Raw genomic sequence first — 25478 nt, forward strand, 5'->3', positions numbered from 1 at the left:
TGTCCTCCAATATCCTATCCAGCATGCTCTGCTGATATTGGCCTGATACTGACACAGATATGCCATCTGTATGTTATTAGTCATTGTGGTTATGCACATGCATAATGATATAACGCACTGGCAGGGGCTTTGGTAATCAGATGTGGCTTGAAATGCTACATTTTATGTCCAAATGTTTGTGGACACCCCTTCTAATGAATGCATTCAGCTACTTTAAGTTGCACCCATTGCTGACACAGATGTGCAAATGCACAGGCACACACAGCTTTTCTAGCGAAGAGAAGTAGAAAAGTGTTGCCAATAGAATAGGACTCTCTGGAGCAGATAATCATGAACCTATTGGCACCATGTATAATGCCAGGTGTGGGCTAGAGGGATATAAAGCCCCCCAGAATTGAGCTGTGGAGCAGTGGAAGAACTGTGTTCGCTGGAATGGTGGCTGGTGCTTCATCCAATACTTGGATAACTACATCCATAAAGCTTTGGGATGAAGTGAAGTGGTGATCATCCAACAGCCTGACCTCACTAGTGCTACTGTTGCTAAATGCAACCACATCCTCACAGTAATGCTCCAAAATCTATCAGAAAGCCTTTTACTGTAGTTTACAACTTTTTTAATGCCTTTGATTTTGGATGAAGCAGTTAATAAGCAGGTGTCCCAATACTTTTGTCCTTTAAGTGTAGGTGTATTTATCCTTTTTGAACATAGGGTAAAATGTTTCTTAAACCACTTTTTGATGTGGACTGCGAGATTGTAATTATTTGCATTTTGGTTGCATTTACACCCATAATTTTCACATAGGGAATCCTCCCCGAGACACAGGACATGACCAAACCTACACAGGGTCAAAATGAACTCCAGATAATCCAGCTAATCTGTAAGAAACCTACCACACAATCTCGTAACGTCCCCAAGAAGCTCTGTCTCCGGGAGTCTGCGAGGAACCTGATTTCTCTCTCGCTCGAGCCCTGCCTGCTCATGCGCTGGCAGGAGAACGTGATGTTCTGCGTGACCAGCCTGCTGTTTAGCCGCAGAAACCTCGCCTGGACCACGCTGATTTCTGTATAATTCAACTTCAGAGCAGAACAGGGAATGAAATAAGCAATAAGAAAAAAGAGACAGGGCAGATAAAAAAGCCGGTGTGAGATTAGCTTGGCTGCTGAGCGTGGTATACCTGAAAGCCTCCTTCCATGGTACTCAGCCAGGTGAAAGAGTCGGCCTCTGAGTCTTTCAGCCACGCTTTCATCGGTACCTGCAGCACAGGGACTTACATGAATCACCTCAATGACAAAGGGATTTGAGGTCACAACAACCTCAGAGTATCAGAAATAGGTGCATTACCCGTGGTTGGAGTGGAGGCAGACATGTCTGCCCGCCGGAACTGAAGCTGCAGTAGACGAGAAGAGCATCTGCAGGATTGCCTTGGTTCGGATCAATGTAGTACATTCCTGGAACAAACACATCTTGGATGTCACAGTAATCTGCTGTTTCTTACAGTTCATATGATGATATGATGGAAGTTCATCTATGATGGTTCTGACAAAACTTGTTCAATATCTGACTGGCTGGGCCACATCTGGAACTGCTGTGATACTGCATACAGTCATACATGACATGAGCCACCAGTGGGTCTAGGCCTCCATTCCTTAGTCCTCTGGTAACTCATTCATATTCAGCATCTAAATCAAACTATGATAAGGTGTAACAGAACTGGTTCTGATTGGTCTGACATGATGTACTACCCAATTCTCGTTCATGAGGATTGATCTCCCTTCATCACTAGCAATGCCCCCAACACTAGGAGGGTGAAGACTAGCACATGTCTTCTCTGACACATGTGAAGCCAGGCACTGCCTGTTTCTGAACTGCAGCTGATGCAGCATTAGGTAGCCAAAGGAAAGTGTGGCTCCCTAGTTCAGACACAACAGCTAACAGGGGTCAATAGGGGCCCTTTAAGTATTTAAAATGTCCCTAAAATTTCCCATTCCAACATCCATTGTACAAGGGACCCATCCATTTGAAGGGACCCAGTCATGGAAAGCCAGCCTCCCCAACCTCAAATGTAGGGGAGGCTGGCTTTCCATGACTGGGTCCTTTCAAATTTCTCCATTCCAAAAAGAACCCACACTTGAGAGACACTTGACATCCACCCTGGAGATAGCAAGGCCCAATGGGCTCTCTCTGGATCAGACTGCTGATGGCAAGCAGCTCATTTCCAAACAGTTGCTAGGCTGTTGCTACATAGTCAGTAAATGTAAAACTGTTTTAGCTAGGTGGTTGCTATGGTGGTTTTAGCTATGGTGTTCCTATGTGGCTGCTATGGTATTCCAGGTGGTTGCTATAATGTGTTGTTGGCTGGTTGTTATGTGGCTGCAAAGTGGTTGCACCGGTGTTCTCTGGTGGTTGCTATGGTGTTATGGCTTAGTGGCTGCTAGAATGTTGCCAGGCGACTGACAATTCATTTCTGTCGGATGAAAAGCTGCAAAAACCTGTTGCTACGCATACATCCAATCAGAGTAGGCTGAGAATGTAAACTGGATAACAATGTAGTTGCGCAATCGGAATTACACATTGGATCAGGACCAGAGTGGGACTCTGTGTGGGGGGGGTTACATAATGTAGATCAGCCCATCCTAAACTCTTTAACCATATTCCACACACACACCACACTGTCTCAGTGCCCACCTCCTCAATTGCGCCCATTATTGTGGCGCATTTTGCTCCATCGCCCTTTAGTTAGTCCTTCTTCATTTCTGCCTCCTCGCTGCTGAAACTGTCTATCCATTTTCATATGATTCACACATCCGTAATGGCCTCTTTAGAGCAAAGCCTGTTGCGTCAACCAGTTCCAGATTCACTCCACTGTGCTGAATTAGATGCATTAATCTCACGAGGCTGATGGGAGCTTCATATTTTCATATTTCTTGTTTGAATATTCTGTTCCCCCTTAAAGAGCATATTTATACTCACTGTTGAGCAAAAACGCATCTCACTGTTTGATATAATCTGGGATGAATCTGGCCGTTGTTCTTTATACTACTAGATTGTCATGATGAATGGACCAATACAAATGCTCCAAAAATGACTAAATGACTATAAAAACGTTTTACATGGACTTCCATTGAAAGTTAAGAAGGCTTTTTCTTTCTCCTGTAAAATTGCCATTTTGGAGATACAAGGTTTTTGGGTCACAAAGACAACATCCAACATTTTCCTTGCTTTATGTTCCAAAAACGTTCATATTCATCTTTATCTTTAGAATTAAACTATTTCTGTTATTGCACATTTAAGACGTATGTAAGGTATATGAGCTCTGTTCTGATTGGCTCTTACCTGCTCTTGTTTCTCATTAAAAACGGCTCAGAGCTGGGTCTTAACTGTGGTAGGCTGAATAGGTGGAGATATGTAAATTTTCAATCCCCTTGTAAAAGTTCAATCCCCTGAATTGACAGGACGCACCTGTTCAAGTGCTCTTGAGCAAGGCTCCCTGTGCACCGCAGCTAGGGCTGCACACCGCTCCGGGCATGTGTGTTCACTGTTTACTCGTGTGTGTGTGTGTGTGTGTGTGTAAGTGTGTGATCAGTGCATGGGTGGGTTAAATTCGGAAGACAAGTTCCTAATGTGCAGCAAGAATGGCGACTGAGTAGTGCTTTCTTCTTTCCTTCTTCCTTTTTCTTCATAAAGTTAGGGTCCATGATAGGGGTTCTTCAAGTACCATCTCAAATTTCCTTCAATTTTCCTATTCCATTAAGAACCTAATTTTAGCTTCATCTAATCTTTAGCCGCTATAAAAGATTAATAAAGGTGGAAGCCACAGGTTTAATCCCTAAATTGCTGCATCATTATTGTCGCTGTCACAAAAACCTCTGAAAAAAATACCAAAATGGCAACTTTACAGGAGAAGGAAAAAACCTTCTTAACCTTCAATAGAAGTCAATGTAAAAAGTTTTTATTCCAAGCCATTTTGGAGCATTTCTATTTGTCAGTTCATCTTGAAATGTGGACATAATGTTAAGAACAACTGGCAGATTTACATTATGTTAAGAAGTGAAAACAGCAAAAATGGAGATACAAGTTTTTTTTGCGTGACAGTAGTGTTATATTGTTTGCAGTTTGTTTAAGCGTCCTCAAAGTTCCTGTATCAGGATTTATTTATTAGCTCACAGCAACTGGCCCAAAACAATACCGGCCAACAATGAGCCCCATTAGCTGAAATTTATTGCAGTAATTCATAATGTAAGTATCTTCAAGCTATACTGGAAGCCATCGGTACCAGCACCCTATAGCAGCAGTGCTAATAAACAAGCCTCCTACCATCAGTATAGTTCGGATGGCACATCATCAGCTCCAAGCAGGTTGTAGCTGGATGTTCTTTAGTGCCATCTGGTGGATCTACGAAGAGTCGCAGGTCTTGCTGAAGAGAATCCAGTAGAGTTCTGATAAGAGGATAGTTGGGCTTGTCCGACTGATACATAAGGTCCTGGTTAGGAAGACAAGCAATACAAGCTCTGGTCAAATATGAGCAGAATACTCCTGAATCTGTTTCTGCATGTCTTCAGTAAGTGCTGAATCTGTGAATCTGAACACGACTTGCCTTTAGCTGAGTCATTGTGATGTTCAGAGATAACCCTGGCGGCCCTGGAGGACCCGGTGTGCCCTGCAGTAGACATTAGACTGTATTGGTCACTAGCAGAGTTGCTGTATTTGTAGAGATCTGAGAGAATACAAGCTGGTATACTCACAGGTGGTCCTCTCAGACCCACAGATCCAGTAAGACCTGGATATCCTTTTAAGCCCTGTAAAACACAATATTACAGCAGAAAGTGCCTTGTAATTCAGCTGGACACATGCTGTTACGGAATTGGCTATAAAAGTGAGTTTCCTGAAGCCAGACGAAGAAAAAAGAATGATTTAAATAAACATTTCAGACCTTTTCTCCAAATAACCCCTGTGGAGAAAAGAAACGAACAGAATTAACAGTCACTTTGTGCCGAGTGTTCGCAGAGTGCATGATCTGCACTTTAAGAAGGCTAATTTTCTTCTCTAAGTACTTTAGAGACTTCATTAAGATTACATTAGTCGCACATTAAAGACCCTCTGAGAGCCATGTGCAAGCTGGTTACTGGCTCTTAGATGATTCAGACAAATGGGACTTTATGCTAATCTGCAACTGAGTAGTGTTTTACATTAACAGATTTTTTTTTAAGAATCCAAGAGAATGAGCAAACTTACAGGCAGGCCTGGAAGGCCCGGTCTCCCCCTTGGCCCTGTAGGGCCGATATCACCCTATAAAACAAATCACAGCAGGTAATCAGCCTCCCCTCGAATACCCTTTGCATGTGTTGAATATTAATTAAGAGTGAACTTTAAGGAAATCCTTAAGTATGTTCTTGCTTCACCTGCTCTCCTTTTGTGCCATGTTTGCCTGCCTGACCAACAAGGCCCCGATCCCCCTGAAATGAATGAAAAGAGACATTCATAAGATAAGATAAGATAAGATAAGATAGTCCTTTATTAGTCCCGCAGTGGGGAAATTCTCAGTGTAACAGCAGAAAGGGATAGCAAGACACTCAGTTACAAAAATTGTACTGTATACACATAATATGGACAAAAGTATTGGGACACCTGCTCATTCCTGCTCATTCCTGGTTTCTTCCAAAATCAAGGGTGTTAATAAGAGTTGATCCTGCTTTTGTCGGAGCAACTGTGTCTACTGTCCAGGGAAGGATTTCTACTAGAATCTGGAGCACTTCTGTGAAGATTTGACTGCATTCAGTGAAGTCAGGATGAGGTCAGGATGTTGGATGATCACCACTCAACCTTATCTCCAGTTTATCCCAAAAGTTTTGGATGGAGAACCAACCATCATTCCAGAGAACACTGTTCCACTGCTTCACAGCTCAATGCACAGATCAGTAGAGGGCTATACACCCCTCTAGCCCACAACTGTCATTAGGCATGGTGCCAATAGGTTAATGTGTATCTATATCTATATAAGGACTAGCTTATAAAAAGCTGTGTGTGTGTGCATTTGCACATCTGTGTCAGCAATGGGTGCAATTTAAACTAGCTGATTGCATTCAGTAGAAATGGTGTCCACAAACATTTGGACATATAGTGTTTAGACACCAAACATTCTTGGCCAATCAACTACATTTGGGATAAGGAGAAAATTGTGTAAATTTGATTTTTTCGATCCATCATACCTTCATTCCTTCGGTCCCTGGAGGACCAGGTGGACCCATGTGCCCTTTCTCCCCCTGCAGATGGAAAAGCAGAGCATTAACGGTAAGATTAGTGAAGGATGACCTTTAACACACCATTGAAACCCATCATACCTGTGGCCCTTGTTCACCTTCTTTCCCTTTCTCCCCCAATACGCCAGGCAAACCCTGCAGTAGAGGAAAAGAAGTAGGTGAAGAAGGTATTTCAGTGATGTTCAGGTATGTTTAGAGCTGCTGTCAAAAACTGCATCAAAAATAATACAAAGAATTAATTCAGCAGGCCTGAAAAAGGAGGTTGCCCTTTATGATGATGTCTCATTTTTCAAAGGAGGTTATAATGTCTCACATATGAGCCTGGTCTCCCTGGTGGTCCAGTTAGGCCAACAGGTCCCAGATGACCCTGAGGACAGCACGTCAACAAAATCAAGCAAAACCCTCAGCAAAGCTAGGCACATTTTTGTAATATTATTAAAATATATATTCTAATTTCAAAGAATTATATATTAGTCAATGCAATCTAAATGAACAAAATTGGTTTATTATGATGTGATTTTAATGACTATTTTATTATAAATTAACCCCTCAAAACACAGGCTTTGTGTAAGACATGTAAAATCAAACAAATCTATCAGTAAAAGTTACTACTACACATTTTATGAAAAGAACACCTTGCCAACTGTGAAGCATGAAGGAGGAGCTATCGTGTTTTGGGGTTGTGAAGCAACCAGTGCCAGTAGTAGTGGTATTGCAATAGTGGAAAGACAAACAAATTCCACAAAATAGCAGCAAATTCTGGATGCCAATGCTAAACTATCTGTGAAATGGATGATGCTAACAAAAGAAAAGGGCTTCTACAACAGGGTACATTTTTCAACACAAATGATGAGCTGAAGAAGTAAGAAACTCCAGTGTAGGCCCACATTCAGGCCCTGAGGGTTGACAGATAACAGTGTTTACCTTCCCTCCTTTGACCCCTCTCAGGCCTCTCTGTCCAGCTTTCCCTCTTTTACCCTGAGGACAACACAGTATTACTGATTCTGCTGTTCCATTTCAAACACAGTGAGAATGTGTAGAACTGGGGTGCTTTCCTGACCTTGCGTCCAGCGTTTCCAGTCATTCCAGGCTGTCCATCTCGGCCATCCTTTCCCTAGAAAAGACAGAAAAAAAGAGCTTGACCAGACTGATCTAGACTTGTGAATACATGTCATTGAGTTTGGTCGAATAGGTCAAATACAAACAGAAGGGAGAGCACCACAGTGGACAATAAGAAATGAGAAAAGAGGAAACAATGGCCTGACCTTCTGACCTTTCTGGCCCTCTCTTCCCTCAGAACCAGATCTGCCCTTTGGACCCTAAAAAGAAGACAACAATAAGTGAATACGGATGTATAGACTAGGGCTAGTTTAGTAAGTAACGGGACAGAGAGGAAATTGGTTGCCAACCCCAACTTTTGTTGCCTGTTAGGTTTCTTGGCCTGCCGTCCACAGTAGTGTCTATCTATTAAGAGCTGAAAAATCTCTCAGCAGTTACAAACATCCCTGCATATATTAATAGAAATAATACAAATAACTCCTTTAGTACTGAAGAAGAAGATTAAGGTAAAAGTAAAGTAAAACACTTGCAAACCACTGACAAGCTTGGAGAACAGAAAGTCCAAGATACACAAAACCAGCCTGCAGAGTTCCTGGACTAAATGTTACATACAGGTCAGATTGGGATAAATTGGGATAAAGCTGCTCCAAAGGAAAATGATGTGGAAAAAGAAACTGCTCACCACCTCATCTCTCACACATGATGACATGAGCATGTATGGCTGCAGTAGATCTGTCTTTTTACTGTTGATACGAGCAGCAGCAGGATGAACAATTAAATGTACAGGAGCAGCATGGATGTCAGAACCAGTAGGAAGATTTGACATCACTGACTATGTCGGATTCATGATGTGTTTTTAATGGGCAAAATTGTTCACAGTTATGCTCTTATAAAGATAGATCCCAATGTCCTCATAAACTGAATAAATCTCAAATAAGAAAACACTGGTGAATGTCAGAATCTTTGTTAAAACTCTGTGTGCGGGTTTAAAGAGGACATTTCTTCTGAAGAGCGTTGATTGAATAGCATGTATGTCACTAAGTGAAGCCTTAAACTGTGCCAATCACATTTGTTAATTATATGGTAATTGGATTACCATCAGAGAAAATGCTAGATAAACTCTGTGGACGGAAGTATTGGGACGCCTGCTCATTCATTGCATTCAATGGTATTAAAAAGAGTTTATCCCACTTTTGTTGGAGTAGCTGTCTCTACTGTCCAGAGAAGACTTTCTACCAGATTTTGGATTTGATTGCTTTCAGCAACAAGAGCATTAGTGAGGTAAGGATGTTGGATGATTAACCCACCTCTGCCCCATCGCATCCCAAAAATATTGGATGGAGCACCATCATTCCAGAGAACACGGTTCCACAGCTCATCAGCTCAATGCAACTTAAAGTAGCTGCACACATTTGTTAGAAGGGGTGTCCACAAACATTTGGACACACAGTGTAATGGTATGTCTCTTTAATGCTTACATAATGTTCATGTGGAACTTCGTAAATGGCTTTCATTCCAACCGACCAGATTCCACTTATTCAATCAGTTGCTCTCAATCTTGCATGTGCTCATTCTTTGTTGGAGTGACAACCTGCATCTGGATCAGCTATTTGTGGGAAAGATTGGCCCTGCCCTGTAGATACTAAAACACTAACCTGTGGTCCTGCAGGACCAACTGGCCCATCAGGTCCCAGCTCTCCTTGAAGCCCCTGCACATGGAAGCAAGACTTAGAATGAACAGCAATCTTAAGGAAGGAAATGCACTGCCACTGCATTACCATGAAACCCATAAGACTCTACCTCTAATCCTGGAAGTCCTGGAGGGCCTTTGATTCCTAGAAAACCCTCTGCTCCCTGGTCAGGAAACACAAAAAAAGAGTAGCACCAAGTGCAATTCAGGCACACAATGACAGAAACCTACATTTCTCAAGACTCACTATATCTCCTGGAGGTCCTGGCTTGCCAAGGTCACCTTTCTGTCCTTCTGTTCCAGGTAAGCCTTTAGGGCCTATCAAGCCTTCGGGGCCTCTGGGACCTACACCTCCCTAAAACAGGTGCATTGTCAGTTCCAGAATTGGCCATTGTTAACGAGTATGATAACAGAAAGAGAGAGTTACTGTACTGACCTGGGGTCCAGGTTTGCCCATTCCACCCTTTAGTCCTCTTTGTCCAATGACGCCCTTTTGACAAACAAGACACAGTATTAAACACACTCAAACAGGTCTTCTGTGAAGGCCCATTGCTTTAATACAGAACAACAGACCAACAACACATTACAGGCTACTCCTTCAGGACAATGTGGTCCATGGCTTAGCATGGCTTGGCACAATACTTACCACAGTGTAAGAGAGTCCAGGGGTGGGAATATACTTCATTACCAGTGGTTGACAGTAATTAGGTACATGTTATTCACTACTACAGTAAATATCCTACTTTTCCCCCACTACTTTTTGTAACATGTTACTGAAGTATGAGAAAGCTATGTGAAGGGGTACGTGATGCCTAATTAATGTCCCCTGAGTTCCCTGAGTGCTCTAAATAAGTAGGATATTTGTCATAAGGGTGTCAGTGTTGGTGTGGTGCGACAGATAACACCTCTACCTGCCAGGGCGCTATTACATTACTGTGTGAGACTGGGGTTCGATTCCTGGTCTGGGTGACTGTGCTGTACTACACGAATAAGTGGGCAAGACTCCTAACACAGGAGGGGTATAAGGCCCCCAGCATTGAACAGTGGAATTATGGTGCTCCATGCAAATAGGATGAGTTGGGAGTTCCAAAATCTAGCAAAAAGCCTTCCACTGACAGTAGAGACCAGTAGAGAGTTACACCAACAAAATAAGAATATGTTCTTTTTAAATACCCTCACAAGAAACAATGAATGAGCAAGTGTCCCAATACTTTTGTCCATATAATATGCTAATCTACTTCACTTAAGCCAAATTTGATAAAGGGTGTCTGTACTTCAACTCAGGAACAGGATTGTGGACTTTGCAATAGCAGATGAAGCACTACTGTCACAATACTAGTATTCTGTACATTCTGCAGCCATTTTTAATGGTTTTAGTGGTTAACACATGCAGGTTATTTACCGGTTCACCTAGTTCTCCAGGTAAGCCCATCAGCCCAATAATCCCAGAATCCCCCTGTAAGACAAAAAACACAAAACTAAATTGGCTACTGAGACAATATTTGGGTTTTTAAAAGGAGCCTGTTTGCACATACATAATAAGAATAACAGGTGCCAAATGAAATACCTTTGGCCCTGGTGGTCCGTCTGCCCCAGGTCCTCCGCGTGGGCCCATCAAACCCTGTAAATGATTCAGTATCACCTCTAATTACATACTTGCAAATCTAAATCATTTTTGGGACTAAATGTTCCCCACTGCCTAAAAGAATAATGTGTGGCTAAAATAATAAATAAATATATACCTCTAGCCCCATCAAGCCAGACGGGCCAGTCTTCCCCATTAGTCCATTCTGACCCTGCAAATCACAGATTATGATGTGTTAAGCAGGACACTGGTACCAGTAACATGCAGGAGATACCACAAAGAGCCCAAAGAGGCGAGAACCCACCAGCAGTCCGATGTAGCCCTTATCACCTTTGCCCCCTTTGTCTCCACGAACCCCAAAGACTCCTGGGGGTCCCATACGCCCAGGAACACCCTGCAGGCCAGTGTCACCCTAGAAGTAGACTACATGATCTTACTGAACTAATGACAGAGTTCTAAATGAAAGAGTTCTCAGACATTACTGTACCTTCTGACCCTTGGGACCTGGGTCTCCAGAACTGCCCACAAGGCCTGGAGCCCCCTACAATACAGAGCCAAATCTTATTAAAAATTCACATTTCAGACTCATTAACTGATTAAGAGTTTGGTTGCTCTTCCTTTGATTCTCCTTTCACACCAGTGATAATAAGAGGACAGCTATTGACTCATGACACTGACCTCTTTGCCTCTTGGTCCTGGCTCCCCCTGCATCCCTGGAGAGCCCTGTTGCCCAGGCTCTCCTGAAGGTCCAGTCAATCCAGGGTTTCCAACAGATCCTGCTAAACCCTACAACGTGCAAAAAGAGCATGAAGGATAGAAATGAACTGGAATATTGGCTTATTAGAAATGTCACATCTACATTATACACTAATCAGCCATAACATTAGTACCACAGGGGAAGGGAAACACAATGATGATCTTCATCTACTGTGGCATCTGTCAAGGCATGGATATATTAGGCAGCATATGAACAGTCAGTTCTTGAAGATGAGCCACTTTGACAAGGTGAATGGGCCAGATCGTCTCCAAAACATCAGGCATGTATTGTGGGGTGTCCCCGATATGCATTGGTCAGCATCTCTTAAAAGCATGCATCGAATGGTCAGATCTGTTGTGGCGGCACAAGGGGGACCCACTCAATATTAGGCAGGTGGCGCTAATGTTATGGCTGATCTGTGTAAATCAGAATTGAGATAACAATATCTTCTTCACTTACATGGTCCCCTTTTCTCCCTGTTGGCCCTTCTAACCCAGAGGGACCAGGATGACCCTAAAAAGGGAGCCACAACACATACTTCATTGGTTTTATGTTTTTTTTGTGGAGTATGAATTTCTTTTTTTCTAATTTAAGAATGAAAATCAATAAAATTGATGCAAAAAAATCAGAAAGAGCAGAAATACAACATTCCACAAATTCTATTTTAGTTTATAAAGTTCAGTTTTTTAAGTGTTTGAGGAAACATTCAGTACATGATTTGGTAATGTCTTAATACGCTTGGATATATTGTTTATAACGAACAGATCTAACCTGCTGTCCATCCAATCCAGTGGAACCAGGGTCACCAGCAGGTCCTGGAGCTCCCTGCGGAAAAGCATAGCACCACAAGTTTTTTTACATGCAATATTACTTCTATATTTATCATTATATTTACAAAATTGCATTCTCATCCTGTATAAGTGCATACTTTATCAAGTGTCTGGGCAAATCCATGTCTGATGTTTATTTAGAATCACTCCCACCTGATCTCCTTTGTCTCCAGATGCACCAACCGCTCCATCAGCTCCCCATGTTCCCTGACAAACAAGATTTTGATCAAAGTTGAATTAGAACCCTTTATATTACATATTAAACTTTTTATAAGACTCATTTTTAGGAATGAATAAAAGGCCATATAACTGCAGTAAATGAATTTGGGGTATTATTGTACATATATGTTTGCAACATAAAAACCAGGATCAGTGATGGGACCAGGAGGGGTTACAAATGGGCCCCATCTGGGTTATACACAGCATATGAGGCCTAGATTTGACCCATGCAAGATTAGGGTGGGCTATAATGATGGGGCTCATTTGGATTTGCTCAACTGGGTCCTAGTAACAACACATGTACAAAACCCACTCAGAGCCCATGCACACCTGGAACCCACACTCCACTCATGTGAGCCCCAATAAAGGAATTTAATTTTTCAATTTCATTAAAGGTTCTGATGATATAATGAGCAAAATGAGTAGTACCCACTCACTGGCAATCCTATGGGTCCATCTTTGCCATGTGGCCCCTGAGGTCCTGGACTGCCAGGGGGTCCCGTCTTCCCAGGAACACCAACAATACCTGGCAGGCCTGGTATACCCTGAAAATATAAATGTGTTACTCTGAAAGTGAGACAGTCGCAGTTCACCTTGTGAATAATAAGCTACAGTGGATGACAAAGATCACAAAAACAAACTCTGCTACCTAGGCTTTCCCCTACACGACTGACTGCTTGCATAATAATATTACTAGTTATAATATTATTAACAAGTAATAATAATAATAATAATATGCTGCTAACACAAATATTAGTAATACATTAATAGTTCTTATTCTATTTATTACTGTCACACATGCATGAATATTTTGTTTGCAGCAACAACACAGGCTTTTAAAATGAGCAGTTTACTGTTATATTGGCGATATCATGAAGCCTGTGTTATCAATGCCCCTTTTACTAGCTAGCATAAATAAAGTCTATGCTATAACATGGCTATAGCTTATAATATTTAGCAATAATAATAATAAATAAATATTTAGCAATGTCCATTACTCAACAAAATGAACTGGCTCTGACTGAAAGCATTAGCTGCTCAAGGCATTATGGGAAACGTAGTACTCATATTTGCGTGTCCTGTCATTCTGTTCAATTGACTTTTTACCGCAGGGATTTTGGTGGGGCACAGCATTGTACTGGGGAACAGTAAATTGGGTCTAATGATGCTTGTAATGATATAAGACAAAGAGTTCATACTCACAGGTGGTCCTCTTATGCCCACTGGTCCCATCTCTCCTTGTCGGCCCTAAATTATAAATAATAAAAAGAAATGCTTTCAGAAAAATCCTACATTAGGGCTGTACTTTCTGCTGAGGTCTGCTTTTTCTTAGTTTATTGCAAGCAGTTTTAAATCAAAAAGTACCACACCTGAGGTCCAGGTAGGCCTCTCTCACCCGGTGATCCCGTCAGACCCTGAGAAATCAAGAGAGCTAAATTAGCCTGCTTCTGCTATGAACAGCAACCCTGATATGAACCTCATTAATGCTGATTCTAAAGTGAAGAAAGGCTAACAGCTTACAGGTGGCCCCCTCTCTCCACGCTTGCCAATGGGTCCTCGTACACCAGGCTCACCCTGGACACATTAACCACATTTACCCAGCATGTAAGGTCTCAGCATATGTGTACGCACCAAGATGCTGCATTACATCTGTAAAATCCATTCAAATTCATTTCAACATTACAAACAACAAAATAAATCTCACCCTCTCTCCTATATGACCAGGCCTTCCCTGTAGGCCTCTAGCTCCGGGATAACCCTGGGTGGGACAACAGCCGTGAATTGTAATTAGACACATATACACAAATACACTCACTTACATCTACAATACCTACATATCAGATGTACAGGTGTTTTTAAAGGGCCCATGACCTGGAAAATCTTGGAATTATATATTTTTTTATCTTTAGCCAAATCTCGTCCCCAATTTTAAACTTAGCCTATTTCCCATTCCACTTGTTAGTACACATGCGTACCGGCCACCACCTTTTTTCGACCTGCCACCGATGCAACATCACTGGGCAAACAATGTGTTCGAAAAATCTCTCTGTACCCAACTGTGAGAGAGCGAGGCCAACTGTGCTCTCTCAGGTTCCAGCTGCTGATGGCAGGCAGCATGACCTGGGATTTAAACCAGCGATCCTCAGATCATAGTGGTAGTGCCTTGTCCACTGGGAATTTCCTACCACCCAGAAACACCCCTTTTTTAAATGGTTTTGTGATGTCACACACACAAACAGCATATGGACACGTACTGGGACACCTGCTCATTTAAGAGTTCATCCTGCTTTTGTTGGAGTAACTGTCTTTACTATCCAGGGAAGAAGGCATTCCACTAGATTTTAAAACATTGCTGTGAGGATTTGATTGCATTTAGCGACAAGAGTGCTAGTGAGGTCAGATTGTTGGATGATCAGCACCCCACCTCATTCCTAAATCCCCAAATAATCCCAAAGGTACTGGATGGAGCACCCAGCAACCATCATTCCAGAGAATACAGTTCCACTGCCACTCAGCTCAATGCTAGGGGCCTTTATACCCTTATATAGCCCTTGCCTGGTATTAGGCATGGTGCCAAAAGGTTCAAATTTATCTGCTCCAGAGAGTCCAATTCTAATGGCAGTTCCTCTCTACAGGGACTAGACACACTCAAATGTGCATGCATTTGAGCATCTGTGTCAGTAATGGGAAGAACATAAAGTAGCTAAGATTCATTAGAAGGGGTGTCCACAAACATTTGGGCATTTTAAAAGCACAGTAACAAAAATACCTGTTTTTTATTTTGGGGATAAAGAAGTGAGATGATAGTCATATAAAACATATGATGGTTTTGGTAAAAACATATTATAAAATTATCATATTATGTGGAAACAATATCATTAAAAATGACTTAATGAGATTTTACTTACATACATTCCCACAGGCCCCTGTGGACCCCCCAGTCCGGGCTTCCCTGCTAAACCCTGACAATATAAGCAACAATGTTCAGAAATCATTCACCGTATTTCACCAATGCCCTCCACACTGTCTAATGAGGTTCATTATGCAACCCATGTGATACATACACTGTACCGCATACCCCTATTAGCATCCATCATTTCAGATGCTGCAGGATGGCTTGAAACACTCACCTTCTTTCCTGGAGGTCCCGGACTGCCATCTTGACCAGGCCGCCCAGATAAACCCTGGATTAAAAACAAGAAAAAGTAGGAAAAAATACAAAGTACTGAATTTAAAGCCTCTGTTTCAGACTTGTTAGAAATGCTTCATCAGTAATTGTGCTGGATACTGGAGCTGGATTTATTTGTACTGCATAAAATGATCAAAAGTCAGAAGACTCGAGCACCAGTAGGCAGTGTCACAGAAAGTAATTACGCCCTGTTGTTTTTTTAAATGTAGGCCTACTTCAGTACTTGTGCATCACTTGTAAAACTTTCAATCTTTAACCCCTTAACAGTCCAAGGCTTATTACACACTAAGGTGTATTACTCAGTAACTACAGGGACTTCTGTGCAAACTGATGGGGCTATTCTTTGGTAATAGAAGTTTGTAATAACACTCTCAGCCCACCAGGCTTTTTAAGGGGTTAAGCCATGTAATTTCTCTGGTAATGTCACTTTAGTAGTAAAATATTTTAATTGTAAGTCAGTAATTCCTAATTAAACTGTGCACAGGGCACTTTTTAAACTTTTAGTATAGAGCTTAAAGAGTCTAGAGTCTCAAAACATCACGTATATCACTATAGCTTTTTCATTGAACTCTTCAGTTCATCAAACGGCCACAGCATCAAATGTTCACATATTTAAGTGTCCTTAATTTAGTGTGTCTGACATGACTGAATCGATTTTATGGGGTTATATTTACCGTGGATCCAGGGGGTCCTGCTCGTCCTGGCTCTCCTGTAAATCCTCTGAAACCCTAGATTCCACATAAATGAGACAACTCACATTATATAGATGTAACATACTCACAGATTACAACCATATACTTTAAATATGCACACATACAGTTTCACGCAAACATTTGGACACTCGTATTCAAAATAAATACATGTCCACTACAGAAAACAAACCAAAATATATTTAAAATAAATAATAAAAAAAACATTTATATAGGGATGTCCTGATCCTGTGGATCTGTCCTCAAGGTGCCATTAAATGACATCAAGAGTTGAGAGTCTGCAGTGTGGGGCTATTTTGGTGGAACACAGACCATACTATCTGAACATGAAAACTATCAGACATGAAAACAGACCATAATATCTGAACCTTTATAAAGCTATCACTAAAATGCTCTGTTTTACCAGCGGGAGAACTGCACACCTTTCTTTGTTTTACTGAACTGATTAATCAGCAGCTAATCTGATCTAAACTGTGCAGCTGTATATTAATATAAACACAAAGATTGGACTGGGGCGGTCCGTATCAGCCAATGCTCACAGCATTAAGAGACTCCGATTGAAATCTCTTAATGCTGTCGTGGAGCAAAATAATCTGAATGTACTTTTTAATAAGTACTGTTTATGTCCCAATGTTTTGACCAAAAGTGCCCAAAGTGCACCTGTATATACAAATGACATCACAACTACTTGATATAACGGAAATCCAGTGTCCCTCCTAAGTTGTTAAGTGTGTAACCCAGTGCACTGAGTGAGTTCCCAAAGCTGGCTGAATGTTTAAGGCCTTGTTAAGTTTAACTGTGTCTAATCTTGTCACCTCTCTGACATTTACACGTCCGTCTAACATGTTACTCCACTTTCTGAAGACCCAAGCCTGACTACCCAAGCGGCCACAGACGAAAAAGGGCAAAGCCCCTTTAACCCTGAAATGCTTACCTTGTGTAAATAATAGATGTAACATGGTAGGAGGAAACACTCATTTAATGGTTTAAGGGTTAATGCTCTCTAGTAAGTAGTTCCAACCTTGTTTTTTTAATTAGAAGGTGTAAGACGAACAGGGACAGCCTTCACCATTACTGTATATGTAATATGATATGTGATACTAGTACTTACATTTGTCCCTTTATCTCCTGGGCTTCCAACTGAGCCAGGAACGCCCTGCAAAGCACATACAGAGAAACTAAGACACATCTTGTGGGATATCACAGCAGAAACATCACAGGGAAACATCTTTACTAATCACTGGTTCTTAGAACATGGAGAAATATGTTTGCTCAAGAAGATGCCACTATCATAAGAAAGCATAGTGTCTACAAAACACACCTTTAGAGAAGCAGGGAAAACGTATTTAGCTTTAATGTTTGTTAATTTAGCTAGAAAACTGTTCTAAAAAGACATGTTTCATTTGAATGAGAACTCTAAGATTTAAAAGTAACTTAGAATCATTTTTATTGGTTAACTTGTCATGAAATGCTCAAAACTCTTGGAAATAAAGGTGCTACAGAGGGTTTCTTGAGCGATGCCATAGAAGAACTGTCTCTGCTTCTATAAAAGACCATGTGATCATGTGGGTGTGAAGAACCTTTCAGCAACCTTCACATATCTCAACAAACATGGTTCTTCTATGGCATTGTTTTGTTAAAACAACCCTCTGTAGCACCTTTTTGTGTGAGTGAATGTACAAGGCAGGTGTCAGTGACAATATTAGGATCATAAGAAAGGAAAGACAGAGAGCTTGAATGTGGAGATAACTTATGAAATGGGAACCTGTGTACCAGGCTTTCCTTCTGCTCCCTCTGTTCCTGGTGGGCCCCTTAAACCCTGCCGACAGAGATGCACACATGCCGTATACTAGAAAACATTGTAAAGGTTTCTAAACACTTTCTCCTTCATCATAAATACAAATTAAGGACCTACCAGCTGTCCATGAATACCAGGTGGGCCATGCTGGCCTGATCGGCCCTGTAGGTAGATTCGAAATTGACACTGCACGTAAAAATTCACCCCCTTTGTGGCCGGTCTCTAAATATGCAAGTTTAAGCTGGCCACACATTTGCATATTTTAAGTATTCCTTTTTAAATTTTTAAATATTATTCCATTTAAATGAATCTCACTCTTTGGCCTTTTGGTCCTGTCCTCCCGTTGTGTCCAGGTGCTCCCCTACTTCCCTTGGGTTCACAAACCACAACCAAAATTAAAAATGTATACAGAACAGATCTGGCATGCAAAATACATATATATATATATACATACACTATATGTCCAAATGTTTGTGGACACCCCTTCTAACGAATGCATTCGGCTACTATAAGTTGCACCCGTCGCTGACATTAATGTACAAACGCACATACACACACACACACACACACACAGCTTGTCTAGTCCCTGTAGAGAAGTACTACCAATAGAATAGGACTCTCTGGAGCATATAAACATGAACCTACTGGCACCATGCTGCCTAATGTCAGGCATGGGCTACAGGGGTTTTAAGCCTCCCAGTATTGAGCTATGGAGCAGTGGGACTGTATTCTCTGGAATGATGGTTAGTGCTTCATCTAGTTCTTTTGTGATGAGCTGGGGAGTTGGGGATGAGATGGGGTGGTGATCATCAAACATCTTGACCTCACTAACGTTCTTGTCACTGAACGCAACAGTTGAGACAGTTACTCCAACAAAAGCAGGATAAACTCTTGATTTCGGAAGGAACAATGAATGAGCGGGTGTCCCAATCATTTTGTCCATATAGTGTATATTCTTGCATCAGTCTGTTTAGAGAAGCCCTCAGTGAGTCTAAGCTCTTTTCCACATGTCATTTGCCTCCTATTATTCCAGCTGAAAGTCATAAAATGCTTCCAACCTTTTGACCTTCTTTTCCAATCGTTCCCTGGAGGCCCACTTCACCGTCTTCGCCCTGATGGTGCAGAACAAAGAGAATACAAAAAAAAACCTGACACAGCTTCAAATGACAGGTTCTTCCAATCAATACTTCATTAAAACTCGAATCAGCAATTTGCTCAAAGAGTGAGGCAATCACTGGAGCATGTTGAGATTGCAGATGTCACAGCAAATGTTTCAGTGGCGTGGTCTGACTACATATTGGACAAAATACTGTCCAGTTCTGCTTTATTGCTTACATATTTGTTTTCATAGAAGTTAAGTTTTTCTTTCTTTTTCAAATTTTGACTTTTAAATAATATTAAAAACTATGTATATTCAGAGAATACACTGCATACCTAAAGCAGAGGAAGTAAATAAAATAATTAACTTTCACTCTATACATATTTCTGTTATTACATCTGGTCTTGTTGTGATACACACAATGCCAATGCTTTTGGAATACATCCATTCTTATATTTATTTATAAAAAAATCTATTTAGATATTTCTATCCAGTCATCTAGTTTCCTTCTGGTTGTAACCATTTTCTGGTCACTGCCTTTTTACTGCCTGCTAAAAGCACAGCTATTAAATATTTATCTACTTGTCCTACCCATGTCAGGGTGACTTAAGTACGTTATTATTCATGGGAATCTCCCTTCTCAATATATGCTGCAGAGCCTCCCTTATATCTTCCCAAAAATATTTTAATATGTGGACATCCCCAAAAGATTTGTTAATCCAAAGAAATGTTAGTTTCACTGTAGTTGTAATCAAGTTTTACATTTATTCACCTAATAATAAAGCTGCAGTGCTAGGGGTTGAAGTTTTTAGGGTCTTTACATCACATTAGGTGGTCAATAACATTAGCCAAAATGTATTGGTATTGTGTAAAACTGGCTCCAATGACTCTCTCTGATATTGTTTTGAAGTTGCTTGTTTTATATTTTACTAATTACACGCCTCTAAAATCCCTCGATCCTGAGAACTGTGAAGCTCCAGTACAGCCGTATAACATTTAGATTATTTAAGACTTTGTGGGTTTCTGCTGTTCATTTGGGTTCAGGAAATGTGATAGTTGAGGTGTGGCTGTCATAAATGACAAACATTTAAGACATCCAGAAAAAAGCTGCATTATTGTGTAATTTTACCTTTAAAAACAGCTTTAAATCATGTTGATACTGACTTATAGTAATAGAGCATAGTAGAGAACAGTATCTCTGGGCCCAGCATGCCAGAAACTGCACTGCGGACAACGTTTGTAAGACTGCGTAATGCTGCGCAACCCAAATCATATTAATGAAAACCCCTGTACTATTACTCTACCACCTCAGTCCACATGCTTCTTTCACTTTAGATGCTGGTTCTGTATCTCTTTCCATTCCACTTCCTGACTGTAAGGAAGCAAGGAGCAAGAAATGCCAATTCTCGCATACAGCTGCTTTAATTGGTAATCAAATCAGTCAGGGAAACACTGTTCAATTAAAAGCATTAGATAAGGGTAGATAAGGTTTCACTATATATAAAATGCTTTTGTCAGGGCCCTAAAAAGTTTAGGCTTAATAAAATTGCAAAAGCATTGATGTAATCAATCAACCAAGGCATGTCTGGTGTTTGGTTTGCTGCCAACAATCACAAGAAGTCTTTTTGACCAAAACCTCTCTCAACCTGCGCAGGCTTGCACCAAGGTCTTTATTAGGGTGTGCCAGATCTGTCAATGTGGTTCAGGACATAGTATGTGCATTCTCACATCTTAAACTCTTAAAAAAAGGTTCTACAACAGGTTCTGTGAGCGACGCCACAGAAGAACCCTTTTGGTAAAAGAGAAGCGAGTGTGAAGAACGTATTAAAGGTTTACAGATGTGAATGAATGGGTTCTATATCAATTTAAAGGTTCTTCACACTCACATCTCTTTTTAATGCCTCTGCATAGAACCAACATTGGCTCTTCTGATGCATCACTCAAAGAACCCTTTTTTTAAGAGTGTAAGGGTGTTGGGTCACATCATTTGGGTTTTACTCCCAAACCAAATAAGCACACCACACTTCACCAATAAGAGTCCTTCCTACGTTCACCTACCTATGTAACACAGTTTCATTGTGAACTACTCTGGGTAGGGTACTCTGGGTACTACTACATCTATGTATCTATGACCTATTAAAATATGGTTATACTGGACCCTAATCACAAATAATAGTACAATGTAATAGAAAATATTTTTGGTGACTATTGACTTCTAGTGTTTGTTAGCAACATTAGCCGCATAGCTCAAGCGCTGAACTAAAGAAGCAACATTTGGACACTACATGTCTTGGCTGATCGGCTACATTCAGGGTAGGTGGTAAATTGTTTAATTTTGAATTTATTGCCAAACCATTTCTTTAACATCTGCTTGCAAAAAACAGCTGTCATCATCAAGTGAGGTATTAATTAAAGGTAAAGGTGCATGTATTTGTCACTGTACAGTGTACACTGCACAGCAAAATGTGTCCTCATCATTTAACCCATCTGTGGTAGTGAACACACACACACACACACACACACACTAGTGAACTAGGGGCAGTGAGTACACACACACACAGAGCGGTGGGCAGCCAACTCCAGCACCCGGGGAGCAGAGAGGGTAAAGGGCCTTGCTCAAGGGCCCAACAGTGGCAGCTTGCCGAGCCCGGGAATTGAACCCACAACCCTGTTATCAATAGCCTGGCGCTCTAACCACTGAGCCACCACTACTATTATTATATAAAGCCTGCCCGTCTACAATAGGACTGGCTTACTAAATCATACCTGGATACCTGGAGGACCTGCTTGACCTCTAATCCCAGGTAAGCCAACAAGGCCAGGCGAACCTCCCTCTCCCTGAGGACCCCCAATCCCCGGTGCTCCAGGTGGGCCCTGATAACAACAAAACAGGAAGATGAGACTGTGATATGACACAGGGTAGAGGCTGTATTGTTTGAGATGACTGATTTGTAGAACATTACTCTTTGTCCTTTGGGCCCAGGGTTCCCTCGCTCTCCATCCAGACCCCTGCCACCCTATATGATGAACAACAGTTAGAATGACGCAGCCTGGCGCAAATGGAAATGTGCATAATGGTGATTTTTGTTCAACCATAGATCACTTACTGTGATCCCTGAAAAGCCTTTTGGGCCCGGATCTCCAATTATCCCCTACAAAAACAAACAAACAAGCAAAAACAATGAAAACAAGCAAACATAGTTGTTGGTATATTGTGTGATTAGTGATAGTAACACTACTGCCCTCCATGTAGCAGACTAAGGTTCAATTCTCAACCTGGACAAGTGTGACAGGGTGTGGTTGGTACAGCATAGTAGGTTACACCACTGCAATACATGTAGCAGATTGGGGATCAATTCTCAACCCGGACAAGTGTAACAGGGTGTGGTTGGTATAGCACAGTAGATTAAACCACTGCCCCCCATGGAGCACATTGGGGTTCAATTCTCCAATTATAGTAGGGAACACCACTTCCCTCCATGCAGTAATTTTTCACATGGGGAAAGTTTCACAGCAAACAGGGGTTCGATTCTTCACCTTGGCAAGTGCTCTAGAGCTAAAACACACTGGTGCACTGAAGAGAACACCACGGCCTTCAATTTGTCACCTAGGCAAGTGTTCTAGAGCTAAAACATCTGTCTATATAGCAGACTAGGGTTCGATATATATATATATATATATATATATATATATATATATATATATATATATATATATATATATGGATGGATATAATTCCTTCACAAAAAACAGAAGAAGTTACACAATCCAAGGCAGTATTCTGGAAGCTCCCATTCAGGCGGACTCTTCTAGTGTCCTTACAGCTGGAGAGGCAAGGACATCTGTCCTCCAGTGCATGCAGATGCAAAAGTCATCTCTGTGGAAACTCTATAAAAGATGCTGGCATGTTTCTGATTTCCACTTTTATGGTTCTAGAAATGAAACCACATCTTCAGCGTAAGAGAGAAGTGAGAAGCTGGCACGTGTGCATGGCTGGAGAACATCTTTCTGTATCAAAGCTGGAATGATCTTCAGATGCAGACCACATAGCTCATCCTAATGTTCCAGTTTACTACTTTTCCATCTATGTGTATTTTTACAGCAACATTTTGCTCATCAGTCTGACAACATGGCAGCCCAGTTTAGTGAACTTGAGACACCTCCAGAGAAGAACGACCTCAAGCCTCAATCACTGTACTTGAAGAACATGGAGAATCTGTAGCTAATGGCCGCTCTAGGTCTGTCTAATGAATAAAACATGCAAAGCCAGTAAGTACAAACAGATAACTCACCATTGGCCCTTCAATGCCTTGCAGTCCTCTGTTACCCATAGGACCTTCTTTTCCCTAAAGGCAGATACAAAACATGAAGAGAGGGTCAAAACTGTATGACCTTGACTTAGCTTTTAGTATATGTATTCTAGCCCTTACAAGTCGAGATACATAATACATCAATCTTGCTCTTCTTAAACTCCCATTTAAAAACAAACCTCAAGGTGAACTTACGTTGTCCCCTTTAGGACCTTGTGGACCATCCTTTCCTGGAAGTCCCTGGAAGAGAAAATGGACAAACTGTTTAAAAGTCTTCTTAGTAAATCATGTGTATGTAAAGCTGTTGATATGGGAAGGTTGGATTTTATATGATTATGTTGGCTTCACCATTTCCAAAACTTTCAAAGAAGACGCCCAGTATTTACAGTTACCCTTCTATACCAAATTGATCTAATCAATCCTTCATTAATGGACCCCTAGAATGGAAAATCATATTTTATCATATTACAGCTAAATAATGACAGTTCAATACACGGAACTGCCGTATTGCAAACCTCAAAAGAAATATTGCAAATCCTTCAAAAGAAAATCCAGCGTAACCAAAACAAGGCCTGAAAATGTGCCAATTCCAAATCCCCAAATCTGTTACATAAGAGACTTGTTATATAGACCCCCCCAAATGTATATAAACCCCGTACAATAGAGAGAAGCTTAAAGCTTGTGATGCTGTGAGACGTGACCGCGACTTTGGAAGAACATGGTGTTGTTGACACTGGAGAGAAGCTCATCACTTCAGATCTTGTAACCATGGCTTTTCTTATGCCAGTGTACGCAAAAGAGGAGGTCAAACTCGACATGCAACCAAACGAAAGCTGGACGGGGCAAACAGGGATCGTGCTATGCTAAAAGCTAACCATAGGCCACAGTTTTTTTTGACAGTCTCTTCTTTCCATCGTCTGACAAAACCAGACCACCTCAGCTGAACCAAACTGGTGCTAAATAAATAAAAAAATAACAGGGTGGTAAATACACTTTTCACCCCAACCAAAGTCACATGCTTACTACTTATACATTAATAAACTACCTAAATACTCTGTGGTATTTAGGTTTTGTGGCACCTTTAAAGTAAATCAAGTGAGCTGCTGGTGGAACTGAGCAAATGTGCACAGTTACTGGAGTTCGCAGAGAAGTCAGCAACCAGACCTTCTGGATTCTTCTAAGCAGCATACCAACTATGCAAAGGTGCTCTAAAGATGCTCCCACAGCTCTCACTGGCCCTACCGTGTACATAAACAGGCTTGTCTTTATAAATTTGTGTAATGGCTTACATTCTGATCTATACTGCAGTTCACACTTCAAGCCTACAACCTAGAAAGCAGTTTTCCAGCTCTAAGGGAGCATACACTGGATTCAGTGGCTACCACTCCTTATTTAATGTGAACATCTGGTAAGATGTAATGTTTAACTGGGCCAGCAGGGACAGATATAGTGTATAAAGCGTGGATTTTCGGCACCATTCCCCATTTAACAAGACCCCAACAGGCAGCAGTTTGAAACTATGCTATGCTATTGTCTGCTCTCCCAGCCAAACCTCCACAGGAGGGCAATAACAATGACTGACTGATGCATGATGGAAAGCTTTGGCTTAGGCTGGCCAATAACACACACACACAAACACACACACTACTATATCCTAATCAAATATATTCAAAATATCTTCAACCTAAATCTAACCTTCTTAACCCTGATCTGACCTCAGTTCTGTCCAAAAAACAAGGCATCCCTATTTCCAGTGTATGGAGTAATGGTGTAAGAGAGTACAATATGTGCAGTCTGAGAGGGCAAGAGTGTGACCTGCTGACATTGATTTATGATGCAATGCAGGGGTTCATTATTTACCTGTGGACCTGGAAGACCAGGCTGACCTCTGATACCCACCGTACCAGCAGGACCCTGGTAGGAACATACAGAAAAGTGAATTAGTATTTCATACAGACATGATATTAATAACC

At 41.3% G+C, this 25478-nt stretch overlaps 1 protein-coding gene across 1 annotated transcript in view; it reads right to left on the reverse strand.

The window, feature by feature from the left end:
- The window catches only part of LOC140541925 (uncharacterized), an 85945-nt gene that overhangs the window by 1456 nt on the left and 59011 nt on the right, over positions 1–25478 (reverse strand). The window contains exons 21-67 of the mRNA XM_072664724.1: positions 25366–25419; positions 23701–23745; positions 23488–23541; positions 22303–22347; positions 22159–22212; positions 21962–22069; positions 19155–19208; positions 18412–18465; positions 18214–18258; positions 18064–18117; positions 17410–17454; positions 16263–16316; positions 15530–15583; positions 15308–15361; positions 14104–14157; positions 13920–13973; positions 13769–13813; positions 13602–13646; positions 12836–12943; positions 12333–12386; positions 12121–12174; positions 11809–11862; positions 11271–11378; positions 11080–11133; positions 10897–11004; positions 10750–10803; positions 10575–10628; positions 10410–10463; positions 9444–9497; positions 9255–9362; positions 9118–9171; positions 8973–9026; positions 7524–7577; positions 7319–7372; positions 7183–7236; positions 6572–6625; positions 6340–6393; positions 6208–6261; positions 5401–5454; positions 5234–5287; positions 4932–4949; positions 4744–4797; positions 4596–4658; positions 4316–4481; positions 1343–1449; positions 1176–1253; positions 892–1074 (exon numbers count right to left, since the gene is read on the reverse strand). Coding sequence (XP_072520825.1) covers positions 892–1074; positions 1176–1253; positions 1343–1449; positions 4316–4481; positions 4596–4658; positions 4744–4797; positions 4932–4949; positions 5234–5287; positions 5401–5454; positions 6208–6261; positions 6340–6393; positions 6572–6625; positions 7183–7236; positions 7319–7372; positions 7524–7577; positions 8973–9026; positions 9118–9171; positions 9255–9362; positions 9444–9497; positions 10410–10463; positions 10575–10628; positions 10750–10803; positions 10897–11004; positions 11080–11133; positions 11271–11378; positions 11809–11862; positions 12121–12174; positions 12333–12386; positions 12836–12943; positions 13602–13646; positions 13769–13813; positions 13920–13973; positions 14104–14157; positions 15308–15361; positions 15530–15583; positions 16263–16316; positions 17410–17454; positions 18064–18117; positions 18214–18258; positions 18412–18465; positions 19155–19208; positions 21962–22069; positions 22159–22212; positions 22303–22347; positions 23488–23541; positions 23701–23745; positions 25366–25419 — 3045 coding nt within the window. The remainder of the gene's footprint in view (positions 1–891; positions 1075–1175; positions 1254–1342; positions 1450–4315; positions 4482–4595; positions 4659–4743; positions 4798–4931; positions 4950–5233; positions 5288–5400; positions 5455–6207; positions 6262–6339; positions 6394–6571; positions 6626–7182; positions 7237–7318; positions 7373–7523; positions 7578–8972; positions 9027–9117; positions 9172–9254; positions 9363–9443; positions 9498–10409; positions 10464–10574; positions 10629–10749; positions 10804–10896; positions 11005–11079; positions 11134–11270; positions 11379–11808; positions 11863–12120; positions 12175–12332; positions 12387–12835; positions 12944–13601; positions 13647–13768; positions 13814–13919; positions 13974–14103; positions 14158–15307; positions 15362–15529; positions 15584–16262; positions 16317–17409; positions 17455–18063; positions 18118–18213; positions 18259–18411; positions 18466–19154; positions 19209–21961; positions 22070–22158; positions 22213–22302; positions 22348–23487; positions 23542–23700; positions 23746–25365; positions 25420–25478) is intronic.

Source organism: Salminus brasiliensis, chromosome 20, assembly GCF_030463535.1.
Source record: "Salminus brasiliensis chromosome 20, fSalBra1.hap2, whole genome shotgun sequence".
In the NCBI taxonomy this organism is placed as follows: domain Eukaryota; kingdom Metazoa; phylum Chordata; class Actinopteri; order Characiformes; family Bryconidae; genus Salminus; species Salminus brasiliensis.